Genomic DNA, 27,091 nt, shown 5'->3' with positions numbered 1-27,091 from the left:
TGTATGGGACAACGGGAGGTATTTACAGTGCACGCATTTTCCGTCCTGTCAGAAGGATAAGACAAAATTAATTAAATTTTTGAAAATCGCCACAAAAATTGCTAATTTAAACGCACCCTAAGTAAGCCCGAGTTCACACAGTTATGCGTCTAGTTTCTTCACATTTTTGATTCCCGGTTTTGTCACCCGGGTCACCTAGTTCTGTCTCTCTTGGGTAGTCAGTCCTATTTGGGCTGTTGTCATCTGAAGGCAGAACCTTTCCTTTTTTTAATTTGGTTCTATCTCTCTTAATTAAAGCTGTGGATGTTAATTCTAATTAAGTATTCGCAAGATAAGTTTTGCGAACAGAAATCTTTAAAGCGGTTATAACGACTGTGCATCCAGTATAATATGGAGCTACATAAAAAATTGCGTTGTTGAAAGTTGGTAATAATGTCTTAATTAAAGACTTTATTTTCTTACAAGGTAGGTCATAAGTAAAGCAAACATACTGGACAAGACTTCAAAAGTGTAATTATAAATTAGACAGTCTTATTGTTTTAAAACTAATACAGTTGTAATCTCATATCTTGAAATAAAAATACTTTCATGAGTAAGACATTTATTGACAGACTTGCGTTTCACTGTCCCACAGGCGAGATCGTAATTAGAGCATGTTAAGTTGAGTGCAGCTGAACCGAAATTTTGGATGAAAGCGTACACTTGCTGTATTGAGTTAATTTGGACGAAGCTCTCTACTTTATCGTAATTAAACTGCAAAATGCTATCGGAAATGAGCTATTTCCTAGATCCTAAAGTTGAATCTTTAAAAGCTGTCGATTAGTACCTGAGAATTATAATATTAAAGAGGAAAAGTGACCCAGCCGACAACACTTTTGAAAATAGAAGAACACGGTGACATTTATTTCCTTAGATCTATCGGTACAGTTTTACTTAATTTAAGAGTAACTCCAAAGGGAAAAGAAAGTATTCTCTCTTCATAATGATTCCAATTTTTTTTATATTTGGAGACTCCTCGATGATTTTTTCGTTCCACAAAAAGAAAAACCTAACTGACCGGAAGCTCACTAATCGTTCTACTTATATCGCTGTTTAGTTTTCTAGGTGCCCAGCTTTTCATTTTAATCATTTAGATGTTTGTACCGTTTCTATCCTTCGAGTCTACTCCCATGTCACCAGAAAATGAAATGGAAATGCATGTTGCTAGGCTAAGAAGTTAAAGTTATTTAAAAGAAAATTTTATATATAGTTTTCCCATCATCAATCTACGCTCTCCTAAGGTTACGAAGTGGCAGGTTTGCTGGGGCGATACGAGAAAGGTCTGGAACCCTGTAAACTAGCTGTAATAAACCTTCTCTGAATCCTGGCATCCGAAGAGCGTAAATTATAGGATTTACAAGTGAGTTAGCTAAGAATAGAACTACCACAGCCATGAAAATATGAGAATTCGTCATAAAACAAGTGGAGGAATGGTCAATACATGCTACATATATTGTCCCTGGCAGAAGACAAAGTAACGATACAAGTGAGACGATAAGCGCAGTACCCGTCAGTTTTCTTTCTCTTTTGGACCTAGAATGGATTTGAGGATGACGACTACATCGTACTTTGATAGTAATGAGGATGTAAGATACACAGATAACAAATAGGGAAACTGCATAAAATAGGAAATACAAGTAAGTACTAATTACAGTTCGATTAGCAATTTCCCATAAGAAAATTTGAGCGATTTCTCTAACAATAGGTATTAACCAAATGACAATAATTATGGCTCTATAAATCCATTTCCTCACAAAGCGATGCCTGAATGGACAAAATGTTGCGCGTAGCCGTTCTAAGGAAATGGCAATAAGATTTGTAAGGGAAGTGAAATAGAATAAATGTAGAAATACAGAAGATAAACGACGAGACCAAATAGTCTTTCGTCTGTAATTCCATAGAGAACAGAGCTGCGACATTCCTCTTTCAATATGTAGCGGCCCGGAGACTACGCCTACTAAAAGATCGGCTATCGCCAGGTGGATGATCAAATATGTACTCCGCCGCTGTAGCTGACGCTTCTTCCTCAAAAAGACAACAACTGTGATGATATTAAGGATGACTATGGCCATACATTCGATGATGAGGACCACAAGCCACGGAATACACTGCGAATTTGAGGAGATAAGCTGCATTTTCTCTGAGCTCCGTTAGCTGTCATAAAAAAAAACAGGAAACAGTTCACTTAGAGATGAAATGAAATATGAAATCAATATTCTCAGTAAAGAAATGTATGTCAAAGATTTCTTTTTACATTTTTCGAGGTGTTTTGACTGACTAAGTTCCGTCTGTTAACTTACACTGATCCTCTTGCTTCATGCGAGATCCATATCCGGAAATTTAATCATCCAGCCTATTCCTTATTTTTTCTTTCGATAAAGACGAATTTACTAATATTGAACTTTTTCGATGTTCACTGACTAAGCGGAAAGCTTTGCCACTAGTGATTTCAATTGCTTGAAGGAAATTTATGGCCTCAAAAGACAGATGGCAACAAAAAATTTAGAGATCTTCTGGAATATAGTAGAAAGACTGAGTATAGAAAGACCTGCTCCCCTTCTCGGTGCCGCTATTCGAAATACGGTTGTTGTTGTTGTAACCGCCTTGAAAATTTCAAAGACAAATTGACTGTAGGCACGGTGAGATATATCCAACATTTTTAAAAGGTAAAACATCTCTTATGTTTTATTTTCTACACCCAGAAGTTTAGTCATAATCTTTTCTCGCTTCGGATAAATTTCTTCCTTTGTCAATATCATAGGAAACATGTTAGAGTAAAATACATTAAAAGTTCACACGGCAACCAGGTGGACATTTAGATATGGTTTGATGCTACACTGGTTTACAGATTTAATGAATGTAACCGAAGATGTTACAATTCATGGACCCAACGTTTCGACACTCCTGTCTAGTGCCTTCATCAGAGGTGATCTAAACGCGGCAACAAGAGGAGCTTTTATATGATCGCTAATTAGCTACCTTTTTTCTGACGAGGTGTAAATAGGCGTCAGGAAGCAAGCCGCCATCGTCACGATTTAAAGGAGCCTCCAAACAAAGGCGCTGGTGGTAACGCCGATTAGTGAGAGATTTTTGTATAGCCATTTGCCTTTAGGGCATTAGAAACATATTTCCTCTCCTCAGCCTTCGAATCGAGTGAAGATGGTAGACAGTCAGCCCTCTTGAGAAAAGTTATGAATAGCCACAACGTTAAAGTTGCTCAAAAACCTTTTCAGACTTCGGGGCATATTTTCGCCAAACCAAAGGATCCTGTCACGAAAGAACAACGAACCGACGCCACTAATCGGCGTTACCACTAGCGCCTTTGTTTGGAGGCTTGGCATATTAACTCCGCCCACGCTCCTTTAAATCGTAACGATGGCGGCTTGCTTCCTGACGCCTATTTACACCTCATCAGAAAAATGGCAGCTAATTAGCGATCATATAAAAGGACCTCTTGTTGCAGCGTTCAGAACACCTCTGATGAAGGCACTAGACAGGAGTGTCGAAACGTTGGGTCCATGAATTGTAACTTCTTCGGTTATATTCATTAAATCTGTAAACCGGTATAGCATTAAACCATGTCTCAGGTTAGAGTAAGATATCTTTTTCGTCGCGTTACGATTATTAAGATTATCAATGACACATTTCCGTCCATATTAATTCAGTCTTCCTCATCCCATCGAAGGCAGAATTTTCAAGCGAATCTTAAGAATATTCTGAACATACCTCACTGATAAAGAAAGTGTCTCTATGCTTTAACGAATTAAGTTTGAGTCAAATGCGGAAAGGGCGGTTTTCAAATAGAAGAGAAAGTAGCATGCTGAGGAAGAGTGCAAACTTCTCTCCACCCATTTCAACTCGCCTTACCTCATCTCACCAAAACTAGAGTTTGTAAACGAATTAAATCTTACGAACATACCTCACTGATAAGGAAGTACTTCGTATCCTCTAAAAAAATAAGTCAAATTTAACTAAAGGCGGTTTTCCGAATGAATAAGAAAACAAAAAGCCAAGGAATAGTGATAGCGAATTAACACGCCACTATCAAGACTCGAAATTAGTTTTACAAATGTGTGACTTATGATATCTAGGTGTCGGATGACGTTCTGAGTGTAGCTGAACAGGAAGAAAAGGCAAGCTGTTCTATACCTGCACGTCGTTAATTCAAAGAAAATTCCGTATCTACGTGTAACCAAAACGCCGGCGAAACAGCTTCGTCTGGAGAATCAATACGTGGGCATGAATATCAAATAAATGAAGATGAATAGTTTATAGAAACCTTCAAAAGAGTTTTGAAAGCTTTTGGTGTTTACAGGAAAAGTTATATCATAGAAGGAAATTTAACTTGCTTAGCAAACATTTTAAAATTTAAATACAAGGCATTTTTTTAATGTTGTTTATTATGGTCCACAAAATTTCTTTTTTCCTTTAAAAAACCTTCTTTAGTCGATTTTTCATTAAGTAATAATTTCTTAATTAACTTCAAGAGAAGTATTATCAACTAAAATTTGACGATCTAATTTTTTGAAACTAATACAGTTGTTATGTCATATCTTAAGTTAAAAATATTCTGATGAATAAGACATTTATTGAGAGTCTCACGTTCACTATCTTACAGGCGGGATCATAAAGGAAGTAATTAGAGCATGGTAATTTTAGTGCAGCTTGACCGAAATTATGGATGGATGCAAAAACCTGAATTGCGTTAATTTGGACTAAGTCCTTAACTTTATCATAGTCAAACTGCAAAATGCTATCGGAGATGAGCTATTTCCTAGATCAAAGAGTTGAATTTGTAAAAGCTGTTAGTTTACTTTTATCAACATTAATATTCTTTGCACTGAAGTAGCTGATCTAATACACTGAACCATAAGACTCGTATATTGATGGCTTTGTTAAAAATTCCTTATTTGAACTAATCAGCCTTTTTGAAACATAGGTCTCCCAATTTATATGTGTTGCAATGGCTAAGTTTTCTGGCTCAATATCACCGCACCACGTGTTACACACGAAAAATACGCCACCCGGTTCAGGGATGTGGTGGTCGTATTGATACTACGAGTGTGCACATTTTTGCATCGCTTTTGTGCGTAAAATGCTCTTCGAAAAACGGGAAACAGTTGAATTACAGATGAAATGAAATAATATTCTCAATAAATAAATATTTCAAATATTGTTATGAAATAGGTTGTTGTTCATCGTGGTAGTTGGATGTTATCATAAGTTTGTTCTGTTGTCTCACATCAAATGACTTTGCCGTGAGACAACAGAACAAACTTATAATATCATGTCAAATATTACTTTTTTACGTTTTTTAACGTGTTTTGACCAACTAAGTCTCGTCCGTTGACTTAAAGTGATCCTCATGTTTCTTTATGCAAGATTCATATTCGGAAATGTAATCATGATCAACCTTTTCCTGAATAGGCGGAAAGCTTTGCCACTAGTGATCTCAATTGCGTTCTCAGAAAAAAACTTATAGCCTCCAAAAACAGATGGCAACAAACAAATTTCAAAAATCTTCCGGAAATACAGTAGAAAGACCTGCTCCTCTCCTCAGGGCTGCTATTAGAAATACGGTTGTTGTTGTTGTTACCACCTTGAAAATTTCAAAGACAGATTAACTGTAGGTACGGTAAAATGTAACTAACATTTTTAAAAGCAAAAACATTTCCTATGTTTTATTTTCCACACTCAGACATTTAATCATTGTCTTTTCTCGCTTAGGATGAATTTCTTCCGTTGTCAATATAATAAACAACAAGCCTGAGAAAGATATCTCTTTCGTCGCGTTACGATGATTAACATCATCAATGACATATTTCCGTCCATATTGATTCAGTTTTGCTCATCTCACCGAAGGTAGAATTTGCAAACCAATCTTGAGAATATTTTGAACTTACCTCAATGATAAAGAAAGTGTTTCTATCCTTTAACGAATGGAGTTTAAGTCAAATGCAGAAAAGGCGGTTTTCAAATACAAAAGAAAGCAGCATGCTGAGGAAGAATACAATGCTGACCAAACTTATCACTAATAGAACTCCATTTAGTTTTTGCGAATGATTGACAGATAATAGCTGGAAGGAAAACGATATTTTCATAGCAGCTAAACAAGAATTACAGATAAAAGCATCGCGATTTTTAGTGTGTTTAAATTCCTGTATCGTCGTAAATCCACGTACAAAACAGCTAAATATAGAGAATCGACATAAGCACATCAAACGAGTGGAAATAAATAGTTTCTAAAATCCTTGAATGATGGTTTGAAAGCTTTTGGTTAAAATTTTCCACAGGCTTACAGAGGATTTTCAATAACTTCTCTCCACCCATTTTAACTCGCTTTACCTCTTCTCCCCAAAACCAGAGTTTGTAAACGAATTAAATTTTGCTAACATACCTCATCATTGATAACGAAGTAAATTTAGTCAAATTTGACCAAAGGCGGCTATCTCAATGAATAAGAAAACAACAAGCCAAGGAATAGTGATAGAGAATAAACACACCGCTATCAAGACTCGTAATTAGTTTTGCAAATGTCTGACGTATGATATCTAAATGTCGTAAGACGTTTTGACTGCAGCTAAACAGGAACAACAGGTAAGTTATGCTACACCTGTACGTCGTCAATTCAAAGAAAGTGCCGTATCCAAGCGAGCCTGGAGAATCAATACCTGAATTTCACTGAAATAAATGGAGATAATTAGTTTCTAGAAACCTTAAATGGAGTTTGAAAGCTTTTAGTTTTTACAGGAGAAGTCTATTGAAGAAGACAATTTAACTGGCTGAGAAAACATCTCATGGCCCACAAAATTTTATTTATTCCTTTAAAAAACTTCTTTAGTCAATTTTCCATTTCTTATGTCTGCACGGAACTGGTCATTTTCTTTAAAAATAAACTTCTCTTGAAAACTTAATTCCTTATTATATTCAGTTCAAGGAATTGTCTATCTTAATTCAAGTTATTTTTTACAGTATTCGCAAGATAAATGGGTAGAAGTTTTACGAACAGAAATCTTTAAAGCGGTGATAAAGACAGTGCATCTATAGTATGGAGTTACATAAAGATTGCTTTGTTGAAAGTTGGTAATAATTTCTCAATTAAAGACTTTATTCTCTTACAAGGTAGGTCATAAGTAAAGCAAACATACTGGACAAGACTTCAAAAGTGTAATCATAGATTAGACAGTCTTATTGTTTTAAAACTAATACAGTTGTAATCTCATATCTTAAATTAAAAATACTTTCATGAGTAAGACATTTATTGACAGCCTTGCGTTTCACTGTCCCACAGGCGGGATCGTAATTAGAGCATATTAAGTTGAGTGCAGCTGAACCGAAATTTTGGGTGAAAGCGTACACACACTGTATTGAATTAATTTGGACGAAGCTCTCTACTTTATCGTACATCATGATAAACTGAAAAATATTATCGGAAATGAGCTATTTCCTAGATCCTAAAGTTGAATCTTTAAAAGCTGTCGGTTAGTACCTGAGAATATATAATATTAAAGAGGAAAAGTGACTCAGCCGACAAAACTTTTGAAAATAGAATAACAAGGTGACATGTATTTCTTTAGATCTATCGGTGCGTTTTTACTTAATTTAAGAGTAACTCCAATGGGAAAAGAAAGTATTCTCTCCTCATAATAATTCCGATTTTTTTCATACTGGCTATTTGAAGATTCCTCGATGATTTTTTTCGTTCCACACAAAGAAAAACCTAACTGATCGGAAGCTCACTAATCGTTCCACTTATATCGTTGTGTAGTTTTCTAGAAGCGACAAGATGCATCGCTTTTCATTTTAATCATTTAGATGTTTGTACCGTTTCTATCCTTCGAGTCTACTCTCATATCACCAAAAAATGAAATGGAAATGCGTGTTGCTCGGGCAAGAAGTTAAAGTTATTTAGAAACAAACTTAATCAATAGTTTTCCGACCATTTATCTACGCTCTCCTAAGGTTACAAAGTGGCAGATTTGCTGTGGCGTTACGAGAAAGGTCTGGAACCCTGTAAACTAGCTGTAATAAACCTTCTCTGAATCCTGGCATCCGAAGAGCGTAAATTATAGGATTTACAAGTGAGTTAGCTAAGAATAGAACTACCATAGCCATATTAATATGAACATTCATGAAATAAGTGAAGGAAAAGCCAAGATATGCTAAATATATTATCGCTGGTAGAAAACAAAGTAACGACACAAGTGAGACGATAAGCGCAGTACCCGTCAGTTTTCTTTCTCTTCTGGATCTAGAATGGAATTGAGGATGACGACTACATCGTACTTTGATAATAATGAGGATGTAAGATACACAGATAACAAATAGAGAAACTGCAAAAAATGGGAGATACAAGTAAGCATTAATTACCTCGGAATAACCAATTTCCCATAGGAAAATTTGGGCGACTTCTCTAACAATAGCTATTAACCAAATGACCATAATTATGGCTCTATAAACCCATTTGCTCACAAAGCGATGCCTGAATGGACGAAATGTTGCGTGTAGCCGTTCTAAAGAGATAGCGATGAGATTTGTAAGGGAAGTGAACGAGAATAAATGTGCAAATGCAAAAGATATATGACGAGACCAAGTAGTCTCTCGTCTGTACTTCCATTGAGGACAGTCTTTCGATATTCTGTTTTCAATCTGTAGCGGCCCAGAGACTACGCCCACCAAGAGATCGACTATCGCCAAATGGATTATCAAATATGTACTCCGCCGCTGTGGCTGACGCTTCTTCTTCACAAAGACAACAGTGGTGATGACATTAAGGATGACTATGGCCAGACATTCGATGATGAGGACCACAAGCCATGGAATACACTGCGAAGCTAAGTAGAAAGGCTGCATTTTCTCTGAGCTCTGTTAGCTGCTATGAAAATAACAGAAAAAATTGCAATTTGAGATAAAACGAAATATGATTTCAATATTCTCAATAAAGATATATGTCAAATATTGCTTTTCACTTTTTTTTATGTGCTTTGACTAAGTTTCGTCTGTTGACTAAAACTGATCCTCGTGTTTTTTTATGCGGATATGAATACACATCATAGCCTATTCCTTTTTTTTTCTTTCAATAAAGACGAATTTAATAATAATTATAGAACTTTTTCGATGTTCACTGAATAAGCGGAAAGCTTTGCCACAAGTGATCTCCATTGCTTGAACGAAATTTAAGCCTCCAAAAACAGACGGCAACAAAAAATTTGGAGATCTTCCGGAAATAGAGTAGAAAGACTGAGTAGAAAGACCTGCTCCTCTTCTCGGTGCCGCTTTTAGAAATACGGTTGTTGTTGTTATCGCCTTGGAAATTTCAAAGACCAATTAACTTTAGATGGGTTGAAATATTAATAACATTTTTAAAAGGAAAAACATCTCTTATATTTTATTTTCTACACCCAGAAAGTTTAATCATTGTCTATTCTCGCTTCCGATAAATTTCTTCCTTTGTCAATATCATAAGCAACAAACTAGAGAAAGAGATCATTTTCGTCGCGTTACGATTATTAAGATTATCAATGACATATGTCCGTCCATATTGATTCAGTTTTTCTCATCACATCGAAGGCAGAATTTGCGAACGAATCTTAAGAATATTTTGAACTTGCCTCACTGATAACGAAAGTGTTTCTATCCTTTTAACGAGCTGAGCTTAAGTCAAATGCAGAAAGGGCGGTTTTCAAATAGAAAAGAAAGCAGCATGCTGAGGAAGAGTACAATGCTGACCAAACTTATCAGTTTTTCCGAATTACCATAGCAACAGAATTATATTTGCTACCTTTCTTTTGTGCTTTGACTCAATTTCATGTTCCTATTTTTTGGTGCAATACATATCTCAAAGTTTGATAATTCAGTCTCCCTCTATTTTTGGAAAAAATTTCTTCTTTTTTCAACAATACAACATTCTTTTGAAATACTCTGAGTAAGCAAAAGCCTTTATACAATAGATCTCAGTTGCCTTAATCGTTTTATAAGCATCATTAGAAACAAGCTAAAATGTTCTACATACTTGTAAAAGATTGTCGATGTGCGTAAATATGATAACAAAGATAGCAAGAGGGGATCAAGTCCTCTCTTTAACATGGTAAATGTTGTACTCGGTAATGAAACCAACAAAGAGCTTTTCATCGTCTTGTCACGAACGTGTAACGAATGCTGAGAAGCAACAGGCTTCTCACAAGAGGTCTCAAATTCATCAACTGTTTCATAAGCATTAAAAGAAGGAAAAAAACTAAAATTCTCAAATTTTCCACAGACTGACAAAGGATTTTCCATAACTTCTCTCCACCCATTTACCTGGTTTTACCTCATCTCACCGATGTTAGAGTTTGTAAACGAATGAAATCTTATGAACATACCTCACTGATAATGAAGTACGTCGTATCCTCTTAAAAATAAGTTAGAGTTAAATTTGACCAAAGATGGTTTTTCGAATGAATAAAAAAACAACAAGCCAAGGAATAGTGATAAAGAATAAACACACCGCTATCAAGACTCGAAATTAGTTTTCCAAATGTCTGACATATGATATCTAAATTTCGGAAGACGTTTTGAGTGCAGGTGAACAGGAACAACTGATAAGCTATACTACACCTGTACGTCGTTAATTCAAAAAAGGTTCTGTATCCAAATCGCCGACACAACAGCCTCCTCTGGGGAATCAATACCTGAATACCAAATAAATGAAGAAGAATAGTTTCTAGAAACCTTGAATGGAGTGTTGAAAGCCTTGAAAACTTTTGGTGTTTACAGGCCTAGAAGAAGTTATATCACAGAAAAAGCAATCTAACTGGCTGAGGAAACATTTCAAATTTTTTCTTAATGTTGTTAATAATCAATGGTCCACAAAATTTTCATTTTTCCTCTAAAAAAAACTTCTTCAGTAGATTTTTCATTTCTTATGTCTACACTGAACTGGTCATTTTCTTTTGATAAAAATAAACTTCTCTTGAAAACTTGGTTCCTCATTATATTCAGTTCAAGGAATTGCCTATCTTAACTCAAGTTATTAATGACAGCTTTGGATTGTATTTCTAATGAAGTATTCGCAAGATAACTGCGTAGAAATTTTATGAACAGAAATCTTTATAGCGATGGTAAAGACCATGCTTCTTTTACATGTAGTTATATAAAGACTGCGTTGTTAAAAGTTGGTAATAATTTTTTAATTAAAGACTTTATAAGTAGGTCATAAGTAAAGCAAACATACTGAACAGGACCTCAAAAGAATAATCATAAAGTAGACAGTCTCACTTTTTGTTGTAATATCATATCCTAAATTAAAAACTATTTTCATGAACAAGAAAATAATAAACAGCCTTGTGTTTCACTGTCTCACAGGTGGGATCGTAAAGGAGGTAATTAAGGGGAAAATGATAGGTTACTTCAGTCATCATCGTCGATTATTTTTCGTTCCACTCCAAGCGAAAGAAAATCCTTCTGAAGCCCATTAATCGTTACGCTTGTATCGTTGCTTAATTCTCCCATAAGCGACTTAATGCATTGGTTTTCATTTTAATCATTTAGATTTCTGTACTGTTTCTATCCTTAGTCAACTCTTATATGAATCTTCTCGTGTACGCTCAGCCAGGATTCAAAGACAGGAGTGTATCGCGTAACCAATTTGCAGATCCCAGATCATATAAGAGGGTCTCAATGCGGTTAACCGTGAGCTGTAAAACGGCCAAAACATTTAGCCGTTAGGCGTAAAAATTGACAAATTTTAACCGTTAGTCGTAAAAAGAATAAGCCGTAAAAAGATTTTAACTGTTAGCTGTAAATTGGCCAAAAGTTTTAATCATTAGCCGTAAAAGTCATCACCCCATTGAGACCCTCCTATAAAAACTTTAAGTCAACATGCAATATTCAAAGCATAGGGTTTTAAGGTCTTTTTGGCACCTACAGCCTTTGTTTTATTGAGACGACTTTGTCCTAGAGTTTTTACGTTTATTTACATAGTTTACATAAACGAATCCAAACTCTTGGAGGCTGTATTTTAGACGTATGGAAATATATACATAATGAAGCAATTCAAGTGAGAGTTATTATTATATTGCCGTACTTTCTCTCGAGTCGGTGTGTGGGGGTGGTTGAGCATGATAAAAGGAGTTATTTAAACCGCAAAATGCAGAATTGGCATAAGCCGGATATCAGACCTGGAGCATAAAAATGAAAGTAGACATACGAAGATTAATTACCTTCAATATCACAACAATTTCAGAAAATTCACTTGCCTATGCCGAAAAGTCTCGTCGAAGATTCAATACTTAGCTAAGGTTTCTTTCGTGGATATAAATATACATATATTTCTCTAGCATGACAAATGCCGACTACATAATATATCAGTGAAAAGAAGAAAAGGAAATTCCAAAGCTATGAGGCTCACGAGGAAATATTTGCAGGAGTTTTAAGTTTACGTCGTTAGTGTTCTTGACCAACAGCATGCACTAACTAAATAAATGTAATTACAAACTTCTAACGAGTCTAGGACTGAGGTGATATCCTTTCGATAAGAATATCAGGGCCGTTATCACAGAGCTGCGCACTGATATCTCAAATCCTTCTATTTTTACGCTCATAAATGTTAGAAATGGTCTGTAAGAGTTGAGTGCTTCATCAAACTTTCCTGATGGACCGATACAGCCTTTCGTTACCAGTCTTCCTCGGAGTGTTGCGGGGCGGAAGACACTATGTTGATGTTGTTGAATCTGAGGGGTTAAGGAGATGAATTGTTTACTCATACACCGTTGGGGAATACGACTTTTCCCAGGTAAATATAAGCATTAACTTAGTTGATGTTCGTTCCATAATTTTTCTTACTGTTCATATCGAAGAATAGCGAAAACTTCGATCAGAAATCCAATTCGAAAGAAAGCAAAGAAAGTGGTTGTCGCTACCGGTTACTTCTTTCATTCTCGCCTTCCAACAGTTTATGTTTTAAATGAGATATTAACTTCGCCATTACGCTGCTTGTGATTCAGCCCACAGTGAGGGGTTTATTTCTGTAAAGAGAATGAATTTCGATGAAAACTTGCAGTCTTTAAAATTTCACACTATAAGTAAACAAACTAAACGTCATATTAAATGTTTCACTTCGTCGCGCAAATGAAAGTGCTTCTGATGCCATATCGCTACGCTGTTTATTCGATTCATTTTTATGGATACCAGCGATGTATTTGGTATCGAACTATCAACAGACTGGATAACTGATCCACAGCAATGTTAAGGCATTTTACTCTTACTGATCGATAAAGTTGATATAGTTCCGGAATCTTCATTTTGAATGATCAATTGCTTTTTTATTGTTAATCAAGTATTTCATCATGCGGTGTATGTAAGGATAGCAATGGTTCGAAAGTTTGATCAATGCTTGATAATTACCTTCCCAAACCCCTACAATACATTAACCGAGACATTATGACTACACATCTTTTATGACAAACCCTTCCCCCCGCCTCTTAAACAGTTTTGAGATCTGACAAATTTGCTTATGGCCTAACCGGTTCTGCTCTCTCTGAGAATGGACAGGCAGTCAGTGGTCACGCTCCAGCAAGGACTGCCGTAGGAAGTACGTAAATTTTGTGTCTAATGCTAGCGCTGCAAATGAGTAACGACATTCTCTCTGGCACATCTTTGATCGTGAAAACGCGCGCGCAAGAGATCCGTCACTCGCTTGCGCGAACCACGGGGCGAACACTTTCAGTTTCTATGTAACCTTTTTTGCCAATTACGAGTTTACCTGTTTGGGCCTGATCTCGATAACTGCTGAGTACCGCTTTTTCGTTGACAAGATACGCGTCGCATAAAACACGCATAGCCGTCTTTCCATGCTTTTGATGAGAAAGTTACCCTGAAAACAAGTGACAGAGCAGTTTTTGAAAGCTACCTAAACATTCATTTGATCCGAAGGGAAAACATTTAGTGCATGATTAAGATTCTATTTTTATTTTCCATTGTGTGGATGTTTCAGGGATTTAATTATCGTCTATTCCTCCCGTCCATTGCCAAAAATAAAGTGACATCTTCTCAGAGCTTTTCGAAAAGCTCGCGATCGCGATTGTTAAATGCACAATGGACCCACGTGCTCTCCTCAACCCTGAAAGCATGTATCTGTTTTTGTATGATCAATATTATTTATTAATTTTTTTAAATATTTTTTTTGACTCATGATCCTCTTCCATTTCGTCACTTGTCCGAGCTTGAGTTTCAATTATTGAGTGATTTTGCAAAGGTGAAAGTCTGGGCAACGGAAAAAGTACGGAGCGGTTCGTCAAAAAAATTGATAAAAACTCGTTATTACTCTTTATTTGATCCTTTTCAACTACATATCACACTTGTCTGAACTGGAATTTTACTTTCTGTGTGACTGTACAAACCAAAAGCGGAAAACTATTGAGCGGTGCGTGAAAGAAAGGTTAGAACAGGTTGTCCGAGTTCAGTTATTTTGTATTTCGTGAGACAAAAGAAAATGTTGAGAGCTTTGGCTGAGACTGGCCCTCCTATAAGCATGTCCTAAATTTTTGGCAGGATTTTAGAACACGAGAGTGCTCTCGTGTCATAATTCAAATGTTCCATGCTAATTATCTTAAACATCTGAAAGATTAGAAGAGATTAACCTTCCGTCGGATGTGAGATTAGATCTTTCCCAACCAAAGGATAGAAACCTGCTATTGTGTAATGAGTGGAGGTATGCCCGAAAGGTGAACAAAACAGAAAGTGTAATGTATACACAAACCTCGCTCTCCTGAAAGGTTCTTTCGACCAATTCCTAAACTCGATTTTAAGGTAAAAGACTCCAAAAATGCCTAATTTTCATCGTAGTCACTAAGGAAGGGCTAAAGCAATCCAACAATCCCAAATTTTGAGGCGTTGTATTAAAACATATTATGATTAAACAACATTAGTGAAGTTTTTCGTCGGACGCCGAAACTTGATTGGTTTTGTTCGTGTGAATCGTGTGCCTCGCTCCCACGCTTGCGTGACACTGGTGTCAATATATTCACAACAAAACAGCTGAGTTCTGATCGCCTCGCGGATCAAAGAAATAGGTAACTTTTTGTCGTTCGCTAAGTCATTATTAAAGTCGCGACAAAAATGCCAGTTTCTGATTCTCTAGAAGTCCAAATATTCAATCTCTGTAAGACGTTTTGAAGAGAATCGACAACATCCCTCTAAGACGGAAGATTCGAGAGCTCGTCAGTCCTTAATTAACTGTCTTATCTCCGTAAGGGAAGAATCTTCATTTTTTTTAACTTTTAATCCCCGATTTTGTCACCGGGTTCAACTAGTTCTTTCTTTCTTGGGTAGTCAGTCCTATTTGGGCTGTTGTTATCGGAGGCAAGAACCTTTCCTATTTTTCACCTGGTTCTGTCTCCCACGGGTAGTCAGTCCTACTTGAGCTGTTGTTATCTGAAGGCAGAACCTTTCCTTTTTTAATTTGGTTCTATCTCTCTTAGGGTGTTGGTTCATTTTAGACTGTGCGTTTTTATCTTATAACAAACTAATTTTGAGTATGAATCGCGAAATAATAACATTTAATTGTCTCGATCGTTCATATTTTTTCCTTTGCAGATTTAATATAACGTAAACCATGTAAAATTGTGATGAAAAAGCCATGTTTGTTTCATTAGAAAAAATAATTCTCTTCTTGAGATGACAAACCAACATGAACTGAATCATTTATAGTAAGTGCACGTTCCGTTGACTGGTAATTTCCCGTCGATGATGTGTTTGCCTTGGTGGTGTCTGCCCTCAAATCCCATGGATGTTTCATTAACAAATAAATAACAAATTTAGGAATAAAAAACTCGTCATGAATACGAACAATAGGTGAGATAAATTACACCTGTACGTCGTTAATTAAAAGAAAGTTCCGTCTCGAAGTGAACCCAAATCGCCGGCAAAACAGCTTTGTCTGGAGAATTTATACCTGAATATTAAATGAATGGAGAGGAATAGTTTCTAGAAACCTTGAATGGAATGTTAAAAGCTTTTGGTGTTTACAGGAGCAGTTATTTCACAGAAGAAGGCAATTTAAGTGGCTGAGAAAACACTTCAAAACTCAAATACGAGGCATTTTTTAGTGTTAGTACTTATGAGTGGTCCAAAAAATTCTCTCTTTTCCTTTAAGAAACTTTTCTGGTCGATTTTACATTCTTATATCTGCACTGAACTAGTCATTTTCTTTTATTAAAAATAAACTTCTTCTGTAAACTTGGTTCCTTATTATATTCAGTTCAAGAAATTGCCTAACTTAACTCAGGTTATTAATTACAGCTGTGGATGTTATTTCCAGTTATGTATTCGCAAGATAAATGGGTAGAAGTTTTACGAACAGAAATCTTTAAAGTGGTGATAAAGACAGTGCATCTATAGTATGGAGTTACATAAAGATTGCTTTGTTGAAAGTTGGTAATGATTTCTCAATTAAAGACTTTATTCTCTTACAAGGTAGGTCATAAGTAAAGCAAACATACTGGACAAGAGTTCAAAAGTGTAATCGTAGATTAGACAGTCTTATTGTTTCAAAACTAATACAGTTGTAATCTCATATCTTAAATTAAAAATACTTTCATGAGTAAGACATTTATTGACAGCCTTGCGTTTCACTGTCCCACAGGCGGGATCGTAATTAGAGCATATTAAGTTGAGTGCAGCTGAACCGAAATTTTGGGTGAAAGCGTACACACACTGTATTGAATTAATTTGGACGAAGCTCTCTACTTTATCGTACATCATGATAAACTGCAAAATACTATCGGAAATGAGCTATTTCCTAGATCCTAAAGTTGAATCTTTAAAAGCTGTCGGTTAGTACCTGAGAATATATAATATTAAAGAGAAAAAGTGACCCAGCCGACAAAACTTTTCAAAATAGAATAACAAGGTGACATTTATTTCTTTAGATCTATCGGTACGTTTTTACTTAATTTAAGAGTAACTCCAATGGGAAAAGAAAGTATTCTCTCCTCATAATAATTCCGATTTTTTTCATACTGGCTATTTGAAGATTCCTTGATGATTTTTTCGTTCCACACAAAGAAAAACCTAACTAACCGGAAGCTCACTAATCGTTCCACTTATATCGTTGTGTAGTTTTCTAGAAGCGACGAGATGCATCGCTTTTCATTTTAATCATTTAGATGTTTGTACCGTTTCTATCCTTCGAGTCTACTCTCATTTCACCAAAAAATGAAATGGAAATGCATGTTGCTCGGCTAAGAAGTTAAAGCTATTTGAAAGAAAAACTTTATATATAGTTTTCCAACCATCAATCTACGCTCTCCTAAGGTTGCGAAGAGGCAGGTTTGCTGGGGCGATACGAGAAAGGTCTGGGACCCTGTAAACTAGCTGCAATAAACCTTCTCTGAATCCTGGCATCCGAAGAGCGTAAATTATAGGATTTACAAGTGAGTTAGCTAAGAATAGAACTACCACAGCCATATTAATATGAAAATTCATGAAATAAGTGAAGGAAAAGCCAAGATATGCTAAGTATATTATCGCTGGTAGAAAACAAAGTAACGACACAAGTGAGACGATAAGCGCAGTACCCGTCAGTTTTCTTTCTCTTCTGGATCTAGAATGGAATTTAGGATGACGACTACATCGTACTTTGATAATAATGAGGATGTAAGATACACATATAACTAATAGAGAAACTGCATAAAATGGGAGATACAAGTAAGCATTAATTACCTCGAAATAACCAATTTCCCATAAGAAAATTTGAGCGGCTTCTCTAACAATAGGTATTAACCAAATGACAATAATTATGGCTCTATAAACCCATTTGCTCACAAAGCGATGCCTAAGAGGACAAAATGTGGCGTGTAGCCGTTCTAAAGAAACGGCAATGAGATTTGTAAGGGAAGTGAACGAGAATAAATGTACAAATGCAAAAGATATATGACCAGACCAAGAAGTCTCTCGTCTGTACTTCCATTGAGGACAGTCTTTCGACATTCTGTTTTCAATCTGTAGCGGCCCAGAGACTGCACCCACCAAGAGATCGACTATCGCCAGATGGATGATCAAATATGTACTCCGCCGCTGTAGCTGCCGCTTCTTCTTCACAAAAACAGCAATGGTGATGATATTAAGGATGAGAATGGCCAGACATTCGATGATGAGGACCACAAGCCATGGAATACACTGAGAAGCTGAGGAGAAAGGCTGCATTTTCTCCGAGCTCTGTTAGCTGCCATAAAAATAACAGAAAACAGTTCAATTTGAGATAAAATGAATACAAATTCAATATTCTCAATAAAGAAATATGTCAAATATTGCTTTTTACGCTTCCTTAACGTGTTTTGAAAGTAAGTTTCGTCCATTGACTTAAACTGATCCTTATGTTTCTTTATGCGAGATTCATATCCGGAAATTTAATCATTTAGCCTGTTCCTGCTTTTTATTTCGATAAAGGTGCATTTAATAATATAAAAATTTTTCGATATTCACTAAATAAGCGGAAAGCTTGGCCACTAGTGATCTCAATTGCTTGAACGAAATTTAAAGCCTCCAAAAACAGACGGCAACAAAAAATTTAGAGATCTTCTGGAAATAGAGTAGAAAGACCTGCTCCTCTTCTCCGTGCCGCTTTTAGAAATACGGTTGTTTTTGTTACCGCCTTGAAAATTTTAAAGACTAATTAACTGTAGATGGGTTGAAATATTAATAACATTTTTAAAAGGAAAAACATCTCTTATATTTTATTTTCTATACCCAGAAAGTTTAATCATTGTCTATTCTCGCTTCCGATAAATTTCTTCCTTTGTCCATATCATAGGCAACAAACTAGAGAAAGCGGTCTTTTTCGTCGCGTTACGATCATTAAGAGTATCAATGACATATTTCCGTCCATATTGATTCAGTTTTCCTCATCACATCGAAAGCAGAATTTGCGAACGAATCTTAAGAATATTTTGAACTTAACTCACTGATAACGAAAGTGTTTCTATCCTTCAACGAATTGGGTTTAAGTCAAATGCAGAAAGGGCGGTTTTCAAATGTATTTCAAAAGAATAATCATAAAGTAGACAGTCTGATTTTTTGCTGTAATATCACAACTGAAACTATTTACATGGACAAAAAATTAATCAACAGCCTTGTGTTTCACTGTCTCACAGGCGGGATCATAAAGGAGGTAATAAAGGGGAAAATAATAGGTTAATTCAGTCATCATCGTCGACTATTTTCCGTTCCACTCCAAGCGAAAGAAAATCCTTCGGAAGCCCATTAATCGTTGCGCTTGTATCGTTGCTTAGTTTTCTATAAGCGACAACATGCAGTGCTTTTTTATTTTAATCATTTAGATGTTTGTACCGTTTCTATCCTAGTCAACTCTTATATGAGTCTTCTCGTCAACGCTCAGGCAGGATTCACAGGCAGGAGTGTATCGCGTAACCAATTTGCAGATCCCAGATCATACAAGATGGCCTCAATGCGGTTAACCATGAGCCGTCAGACGCCCAAAGCATTTAGCCTTTAGGCGTGAAAATTGACAAATTTTAACCGTTAGTCGTAAAAAGAGTTAGCCGTAAAAAAATTTTTTTCTGGTGAAAACAATGGAAAGGTGTTAACTGTTAGCCGTAAATTGGCCAAAAATTTTAACCGTTAGCCGTAAAAGCCATCACCTCATTGAAACCCTCGTATAAAAACTTAAAGTCGACATGTAATATTCAAAGCGACGGGTTTTAAGGTGTTTTCGCACCTACAGTCTCTTTTATTTGAGACGACTTTGTCCCGGAGTTTTTGCGTTCATTTACATAGTTTACATAAACGAATCCAAACTCTTGAAGGCTGTATTTTAGACGTTTGGAAATATATACATAATGAAGCAATTCAAGTGAGAGTTAATATTATATTGCCGTACTTTCTCTCGAATCGGGGTGGGGAAGCTTGATAAAAAGAGTTATTTAAACCAGAAATGCCGAAGTTTGGAGTACTCTCCATTGCTTTTGTAAAGTATATTTCCCAGAAGCTACACGCGTGTTTGGAACGTCACAACCGTAGTTAGACTGTAAACATAGACTCTCATATAAACACTTCTATTGATCACGCACTTCAATTCTTGAAAACTGCAGGAGTCTTACATCTGTTTGCCAATCAATCCAAAACGTAGACATCATAAACCCAGTTGCCCATAAAACGAAACCTATGGACGGAATGTTTCTTGAAGCCTTTCTTGTGAAATATACAATAGGATTTTAATTTCGGCAAGATAATTTGCTCTTTTTAAAAACATTGATCTTCTTTGTACTGAAGTAGCTGATCTAATACACTGAACTATAAGACTCGTATATCGATGGCTTTGTTAGAAATCCCTCATTTAAACAAATCAGCCATTTTGAAACTTAAGACTCTCAATTTGTATTTGTTTGCGATGGCTAAATGTTCTGCCTCGTTTAATGATTTTTCCCTCTTGTTTTCTACCAAACGCAATAAAACGCAACGATAAAGTGGTCGAAAAAATCTCTTGACATCAAGAGATGAAAAACGGTCGCAAATTACAAACTTAAAAAATATCGTTTTACTGCGGTAGTTAGCTGTTCGTAATAAAACAATTTGATAAGAGGTCGTCTGCCCATGAGGCAGGATAACTCGAATTGCATCGGCATGAAACCTGTTTTTAAAAAAATCGTAATATAAAAACCGCCGTCAATATTATACCGAAAGCAAACTTAAATATTTACCGGCTTGGAACCTTAATAGCGAGTCTATAATAATTTTACTAGTAGTTTCGCCATTCGTCTTTTTCTTTATTTTGTCCTCTCATGATTTTGTGAAGCTAGACCCCGATGTTCTAGATCTCTAATGTAACTTTGAGAGGCCTACCCCAACGCAAATGCAAATGCAAACGCAAGCGTCAACGCAAGAAATAAAATAGAGAATAACACATGATAATACATGGGCGCGCTTACATATGGAATTTCTCTTCGAGTGTTTGACTCGACAACTCACGAGTGAGCGCAGCGAACGAGTGAGATGTCGAGTTGAACACGAGAAGAGAAATTTCATATCTACAAGCAACCATGTATTATGTTTTTCATATAAACACAATAGCCCTTTACTGACAAGAAAAGTCGACTCTATTAATGAATGAAAATAAAAAGATCGACAATCCCCGAATACAAATTGTAAAGTGCATTGGCGCACTCAATATGAAAACATGCGTTGAATCACAACAAAAACAATGGGCCTAATTTTCAATATAAAAAATTATAAAGGTATTGAATTGGTCCTTACCGGCGGAAGAAATCATTCAGGTAAACGGCCATAATCGGCCTATGGCAAATCTTCCAGTTGTCGATTTTCTTTCTCAGCCGCGAGAAATGCCATTACTAAAGCCACTAAATACGTAACTTTCGGTTTTTCATTTCGTATTCTGATATTTTTCCTTTCTAAGAAAGTTTCAACGTCACTGTCTGTAAGCGTCGATACGGATATTTCAGTTTTCCTGCAGCCATAATTGGAAAATATTCCGACAAACGACCTTGGATTGAGAATGGTGAAGGCTTTGCCGTTCTTTCATCAACCTGACCGAGCGGCGCGAAAGGCGTGTAACGTGTCAGCAGCTGATTAGCGATATCAAACACACTTTCCTCAGGGCTGGAAATCTTTGTATAACACAGTAGTTTGTATGATGAAACATTTTCATTTTCTGGAGTTTGTATTTGCGTTCGCTTCCCACACGTGTGAATCGGCAAAAGCTCAATCATTGTCGGCCATCTTGGAAAAATACTTCTTGCGCTTGCGTATCTCTCTTTCCTTGCGTTTGCGTTGAACGTGTGAACTCGTTTGCATTTCCATTTGCGTTTGCGTTTGCATTTACATCGCACGTGTGAACCAGTCTTCAGATCCTTAGATAGAACAACATACTTATAATTATAAAGCTGAATGCGTTTTCAATCTGACAATTGGCAATGTTTCTTTTATGTTGAGCCGTTCTGTTTTCATTTCATGACGTTCTACCTTCTCCATAGAGAATTCTAATTAAAAATAAAAGGTCTGCGTTTTGGACTCTTTTGCAAACAAAAAAATGGCCCCTAGCGAGAGTTTACGTGTTCATAAACAGACACGCCTGCTGTGAGTACCCTCTGCTCAATGTATAGCGGATATTACACAGGGAAGAGAAGACATGAATTGTATGTTCGAGTGGCCAGATCAGTATCAAACGAGTGAGCGCAGCAAACGAGTGAGGTATTAATCAAATGAACATAGGGGGTAACTTTCTAAAAAAACTGCGGTGCTGCGTCGGTGGGAGAGTATAACAGGGTAATTAAGTGTTATCAACTGGGTTGAAAACGTAAATTGGCCACCGTAAAGAGATTAAGGGCTGACATTTCGAGCGTTAGTCCTTTGTCATAACGATTGAAGGAATTGTGGGTTTTGTGCGGGTTCATATGCAGAAAATGGAGCCACGCTATTGGTGAGAATATGGTGACGAGAAAACAAGAATAAATTAATTGAATGAAAAGCGCTAGCGCTTGTTGATACCATGAGGATTAAGAATGCCGATTTGGAAGATAAATTTTTGTTCTAGAGTTTTGTGGCTTTCCGAAATGCCTAGATGTAGGGAAAGACCGCAAACTGCCATGTGCTGTTTAGAATGATTAGGGAGACTGAAGTGTATTGCGACTGGTTTGGATGCGTCCTTGTCATTTCTTTCTACGTCGCGAAGGTGTTCTCGGAATCGGTCACCTAATGTATAACTTTTTGTAATGAGTGCAAGTTATGCAGTAAATGACATCGGCTGAGGTGCACATAAGAGATCTTAATGGATCTCTTGGGTCCCAAAATTTTACCTACGTTATGAATGAAAGGACAAGTTTTGCATCGTGAGCGAACGCATTTGAAAGTTCCAGGTTGGTCATTGGTTTGAAATGAACTTCAGACCGAAAAGTTGCCAATGTTTTTGTCACATTTGAATGAAATTAGTGGAGGTTGTGACAAGATATTAACAATCTCTGAATCGTTTTGGAGTCATTTAAAGCTTATAAGATCACTCATCACTGATCATTACAAACCTTTGAAGGCTGTTCAGCACGGACAGATGAAAAATTGACCTGTGTTTAGTCGCAATTTTCGATAAATTCCTTGAAAATCTTGGTTTTCTCGTTCCCTTGTTGTTCGGGAAATACATCTACATCTTCCCCGCTTACCACAACGAATCTTGCTGTCAATTAATATTCCAAACAACAAACAAACCAAGTTCATTCAGCAAAGTTCAAACAGGCTCAAGTTTCTTTCTTCTTTCTTTTCAGACAAACCAGTATTTTAAGTCAAATGCAGAAAGGACGGTTTTCAAATAGAAAAGAAGTAGCATGCTGTGGAAGAATGTAATGCAGACTAAACTTATCACTATTGGAACTTCAATTTGGTTTTTCGGAATGATTGACAGATAATAGCTGAAAGGAGAAGGGCATTTTTAGTGCAGCTAAACAAGAATTACAGATAAAAGCATCCGCCTAAACTCCGCGATTCTTCGTGTGATTAAAGTCCTGCATCGTCGTAAATTCACCCACAAAACAAAGGAATATAGAGAATCAGCATAAGCTTTTTGTTTTTACGGGAGAAATTATATCATTGAAGCAGAAGTAAGGGAGGTAATCAGAAAGTGTTAATTTGAGAGCAGCTAAACCGAAATTTTGGATAGAAGCATACACCTGTATTGCCTTAATTTGAACGAATTTCAAACTGCAAAATACTCTCGGAGATGAGCTATTTCCTAGATCGCAGAGTTGAACTTTTTAAAAGCTGTCGGTTAGTAACTAAGAATATATGACTTTAAAGGGAAAAAATGATCCAGTCGACAAAACTTTACAAAATAAAATTACACGGTGACATTTAACTCTTTTGATCTGCCGGTGCATTTGTATTTAACTTAACTCTAACTCCAGTGAAAAAGGGTAGTATTTTCTCCTTATGATGATTCCGATTTTTTGATACTTGCCATTTGAAAACTCGACGTTCTGCCTTTCCCCGCAGCAATAAAAACACCAAATATTTATCATTTGGTTATTTGGCGAATCTAAAGTTTTGAAGGCTGTATTTTAAACGTATGGAAATGTATACATAGTGAGGCAATTCAAGTGAGGACTTATATTTCCGTACTTGCTCTCGAAGGGGGCTAGGGACAGGGGAGCATTAAAGAAGGAGTTGTTTTAAACCGGAAATGCAGAACTATGGAGTACTCTCTCAGTGCACGATTATTCACCCTAGTCGGTTTCGACGAACTTGTGGAAACTCATTTATCTATTTTTTGTTTGTTGTTGTTTTTCTTAAGTCTCCATTAATGGGTGGATCGTTAATAAAGTGAATATTTCAACCCAAATCAATTAACGCAGCTTTGGAAAAAATACGCTTTACCAGTATTTTTCTCCCTGGGAGGCGGGGTTGCAGTGGGCTGTGTGTCAACCTCAGAAGTCATTAACTATGGCGGCTCTTGCGGCAAGGTGTCACTTGATTCGGATTAGGCTAGTTAACTTATATCAGGATTGCAATTTTTATCACAACCAGTTACCAGGATTCCTCAGGGACGATAACAACAGAACTTAGTCTCTTCGGTCTGAATGAAAAGCTGAACCTCTATTTCGCTCCCATTGCAAAAAAAAAGCGCGGCTATTTTCCTCATTTTAGTTATCTGTCCCTAATTTTACTTTGAAAGAAAGCAAAAAACTGATGGCACAAAATCTTTTTAGCAATACAAATACTCGCTATCTGAACACATCAAATTCAAGCGTCCTTCGAACTTTCCAACCACATATCCGAGATGTTCTTAAGTTCCAAAGTGGCACATTGACTTGGGTTATTACACGATTTGAAGTACGTATAATATTTCTATTATGCTGCCTCTAAAAAGTTTAATTAATTTCCTAAGAGAGTAATACCCACACCTCCCTCGGTCAATCAATCACACCAGGAGACCTCAGCAAAACGCAATTGCAAATGCAAGGAATTGATCGTGTGAACCACCCAACGCAAATGCAAACGCAAACGCAAGCGTCAAACCAAGTAATAAAAACATTTTCATCTTCTTAAGCCAGTATTTGTGTTCGCTTCTCACACGTGTGAATCGGAAAAAGCGCAATCATTGTCGGCCATCTTGGAAAAATACTTTTACTGTGCTTGCGTATCTCTCTTTCCTTGCATTTACGTTGGACGTGTGAACTCGCTTCCATTTCCATTTGCGTTTGCGTTTTCATTTGTGTCGCACGTGTGAACCAGTCTTCAGACCCTTCCGTGGAATGACATACTTATAATTACAGGGCTGAATACGTTTCCACCTGAAAATTGGCAATGTTTTTTATATGATGAGCTGTTTTGTCTTCATTTCATAAAAAATGATAAATAAAATAGAAGGTCGACGTTTTGGGACTCTTTTGCTCTCACTGGTAGATAAGCTTAGAATTTTACTCGGTGGCGAGAAGATATCTAGGTTTTCTCGTTCTCATGTTGTTCGGGAAATGCCGATTTACATCTTCGTCGCTTACCTCAATGAATCTTGCTGCCAATCAATATTCTAAACAACAAACAAACCAAGTTCATTCAGCAAAGTTTAAACAGGCCCGAATCGTGTCGTCGTTGCTCAATATCACAACGCCACGTGTTACATACGAAAAATACGCCTCTTGGTTCCTGGATGTGGTGGTCGTATTGATACTACGAGTGTGGACGTCAGTGTTTTATTTCCCGGTAAAACACTCCCGTCCATATAAAAACTGTGGTTATTCCAGAGGTTGTAAATACGATTTTTACTTTTTATTCACACATTTTTGAATTGCTTTCCTTTGCGCATAGTGCTCTTCAATAAAACCAAAAAAAATTGTTTTCCGTGTTCACACAATCAATGTGGGTGGGGGAGGGGGTGGGAGAGTCCCTCTGAGTTATTCATCTCGGATTTGTTAAAAGTCACATTTATTTTGGTTCAAGTCAAGCTCTTATGTTAATAATCACAATCTTGGGCCTATAAAAAGTTGATTAAACTGTTTCTATTTAAAGGCAAAACTATACTGTATCAATTACCTGTTCCTATACCTCCTCCTCCTCCTCTTTTTTACAAGTGTTAAGATTTCAATAGAAACCAAAACATAAAATGGAAATGCTGGTAGTTTTCTTACCTTTAATCTACGCTCTCCTAAGGTTACGAAGTGGCAGATTTGCTGAGGCGATACGAGAAAGGTCTGGGACCCTGTAAAATAGCTGTAATAAACCTTCTCTGAATCCTGGCATCCGAAGAGCGTAAATTATAGGATTTACAAGTGAGTTAGCGTAAAATAGAACTTGCACAGCCAGAGAAATGTGAGCATTCTGGCAATAATTTAAGGAAATGTGACAACATGCTATATATATTATCGCTGGTAGAAAACAAAGTAACGATACAAGTGAGACGATAAGCGCAGTACCCGTCAGTTTTCTTTCTCTTTTGTACCTAGAATGAAATTGAAGATGACGACTACATCGTACTTTGATAACAACGAGGATGTAAGATACACAGATAACAAATAGAGAAACTGCGTAAAATGGGAGAAACAAGTAAGCATTAACTACGTCGAAATAACCAATTTTCAACAAGAAAATTAGAGCGGCTATTCTAACAATAGGTATTAACCAAATGACAATAATTATGGCTCTATGAACCCATTTCCTCACAAAGCGATGCCTGAATGGACGAAATGTTGCGTGTAGCCGTTCTAAGGAAATAGCCATAAGATTTACAAGGGAAGTAAACGGGAATAGCTGTATAAATACAATAAACAGATAAGACCAAAGAGTCATTCGTCTGTACTTCCATAGCGGACAAAACAACGCTATAACGTTTTCAATCATTAGCGGCCCAGAGACTGCGCCCGCTAAGAGATCAACTATCGCCAGATGGATGATCAAATATGTCCTCCGCCGCTGTAGCTGACGCTTCTTCTTCACAAAAACCACAATGGTGATGATATTAAGGATGACTATGGCCAGACATTCGATGATGAGGACCACAAACCATGGAATGCACTCTGAAGCTGAGCCGAAAGGCTGCATTTTCTCTGAGCTCTGTTCG

At 36.7% G+C, this 27,091-nt stretch overlaps 4 protein-coding genes and 1 pseudogene across 4 annotated transcripts; all 5 read right to left on the bottom strand.

Moving 5' to 3' along the window:
- Positions 1–24,472, bottom strand: part of LOC149040539 (uncharacterized) — a 59,587-nt pseudogene extending 35,115 nt beyond the window's left edge.
- On the bottom strand, positions 1,266–2,403 carry LOC149040542 (uncharacterized). Its single transcript, XM_089181784.1, has one exon. It carries the CDS (start codon positions 2,172–2,174, stop codon positions 1,266–1,268), a length of 909 nt encoding a protein of 302 aa, XP_089037910.1. The 5' UTR covers positions 2,175–2,403.
- Positions 7,931–8,892, bottom strand: LOC149040541 (rhodopsin, GQ-coupled-like). The gene has a single exon (XM_089182474.1). The coding sequence runs from the start codon at positions 8,890–8,892 to the stop codon at positions 7,987–7,989; it is 906 nt and encodes a 301-aa protein (XP_089038600.1). The 3' UTR covers positions 7,931–7,986.
- On the bottom strand, positions 16,162–18,222 carry LOC149040540 (histamine H2 receptor-like). The gene has a single exon (XM_089182472.1). The coding sequence runs from the start codon at positions 18,220–18,222 to the stop codon at positions 17,317–17,319; it is 906 nt and encodes a 301-aa protein (XP_089038598.1). The 3' UTR covers positions 16,162–17,316.
- Positions 24,473–26,018: 1,546 nt separating the features above from the next.
- LOC149040538 (uncharacterized) lies at positions 26,019–27,091 on the bottom strand. Its single transcript, XM_089182521.1, has one exon. The coding sequence runs from the start codon at positions 27,070–27,072 to the stop codon at positions 26,170–26,172; it is 903 nt and encodes a 300-aa protein (XP_089038647.1). The 5' UTR covers positions 27,073–27,091; the 3' UTR covers positions 26,019–26,169.

Source organism: Pocillopora damicornis, chromosome 9 (assembly GCF_964200805.1).
Source record: "Pocillopora damicornis chromosome 9, jaPocDami1.2, whole genome shotgun sequence".
In the NCBI taxonomy this organism is placed as follows: domain Eukaryota; kingdom Metazoa; phylum Cnidaria; class Anthozoa; order Scleractinia; family Pocilloporidae; genus Pocillopora; species Pocillopora damicornis.
This window is presented reverse-complemented; position numbering and strand designations above follow the sequence as displayed.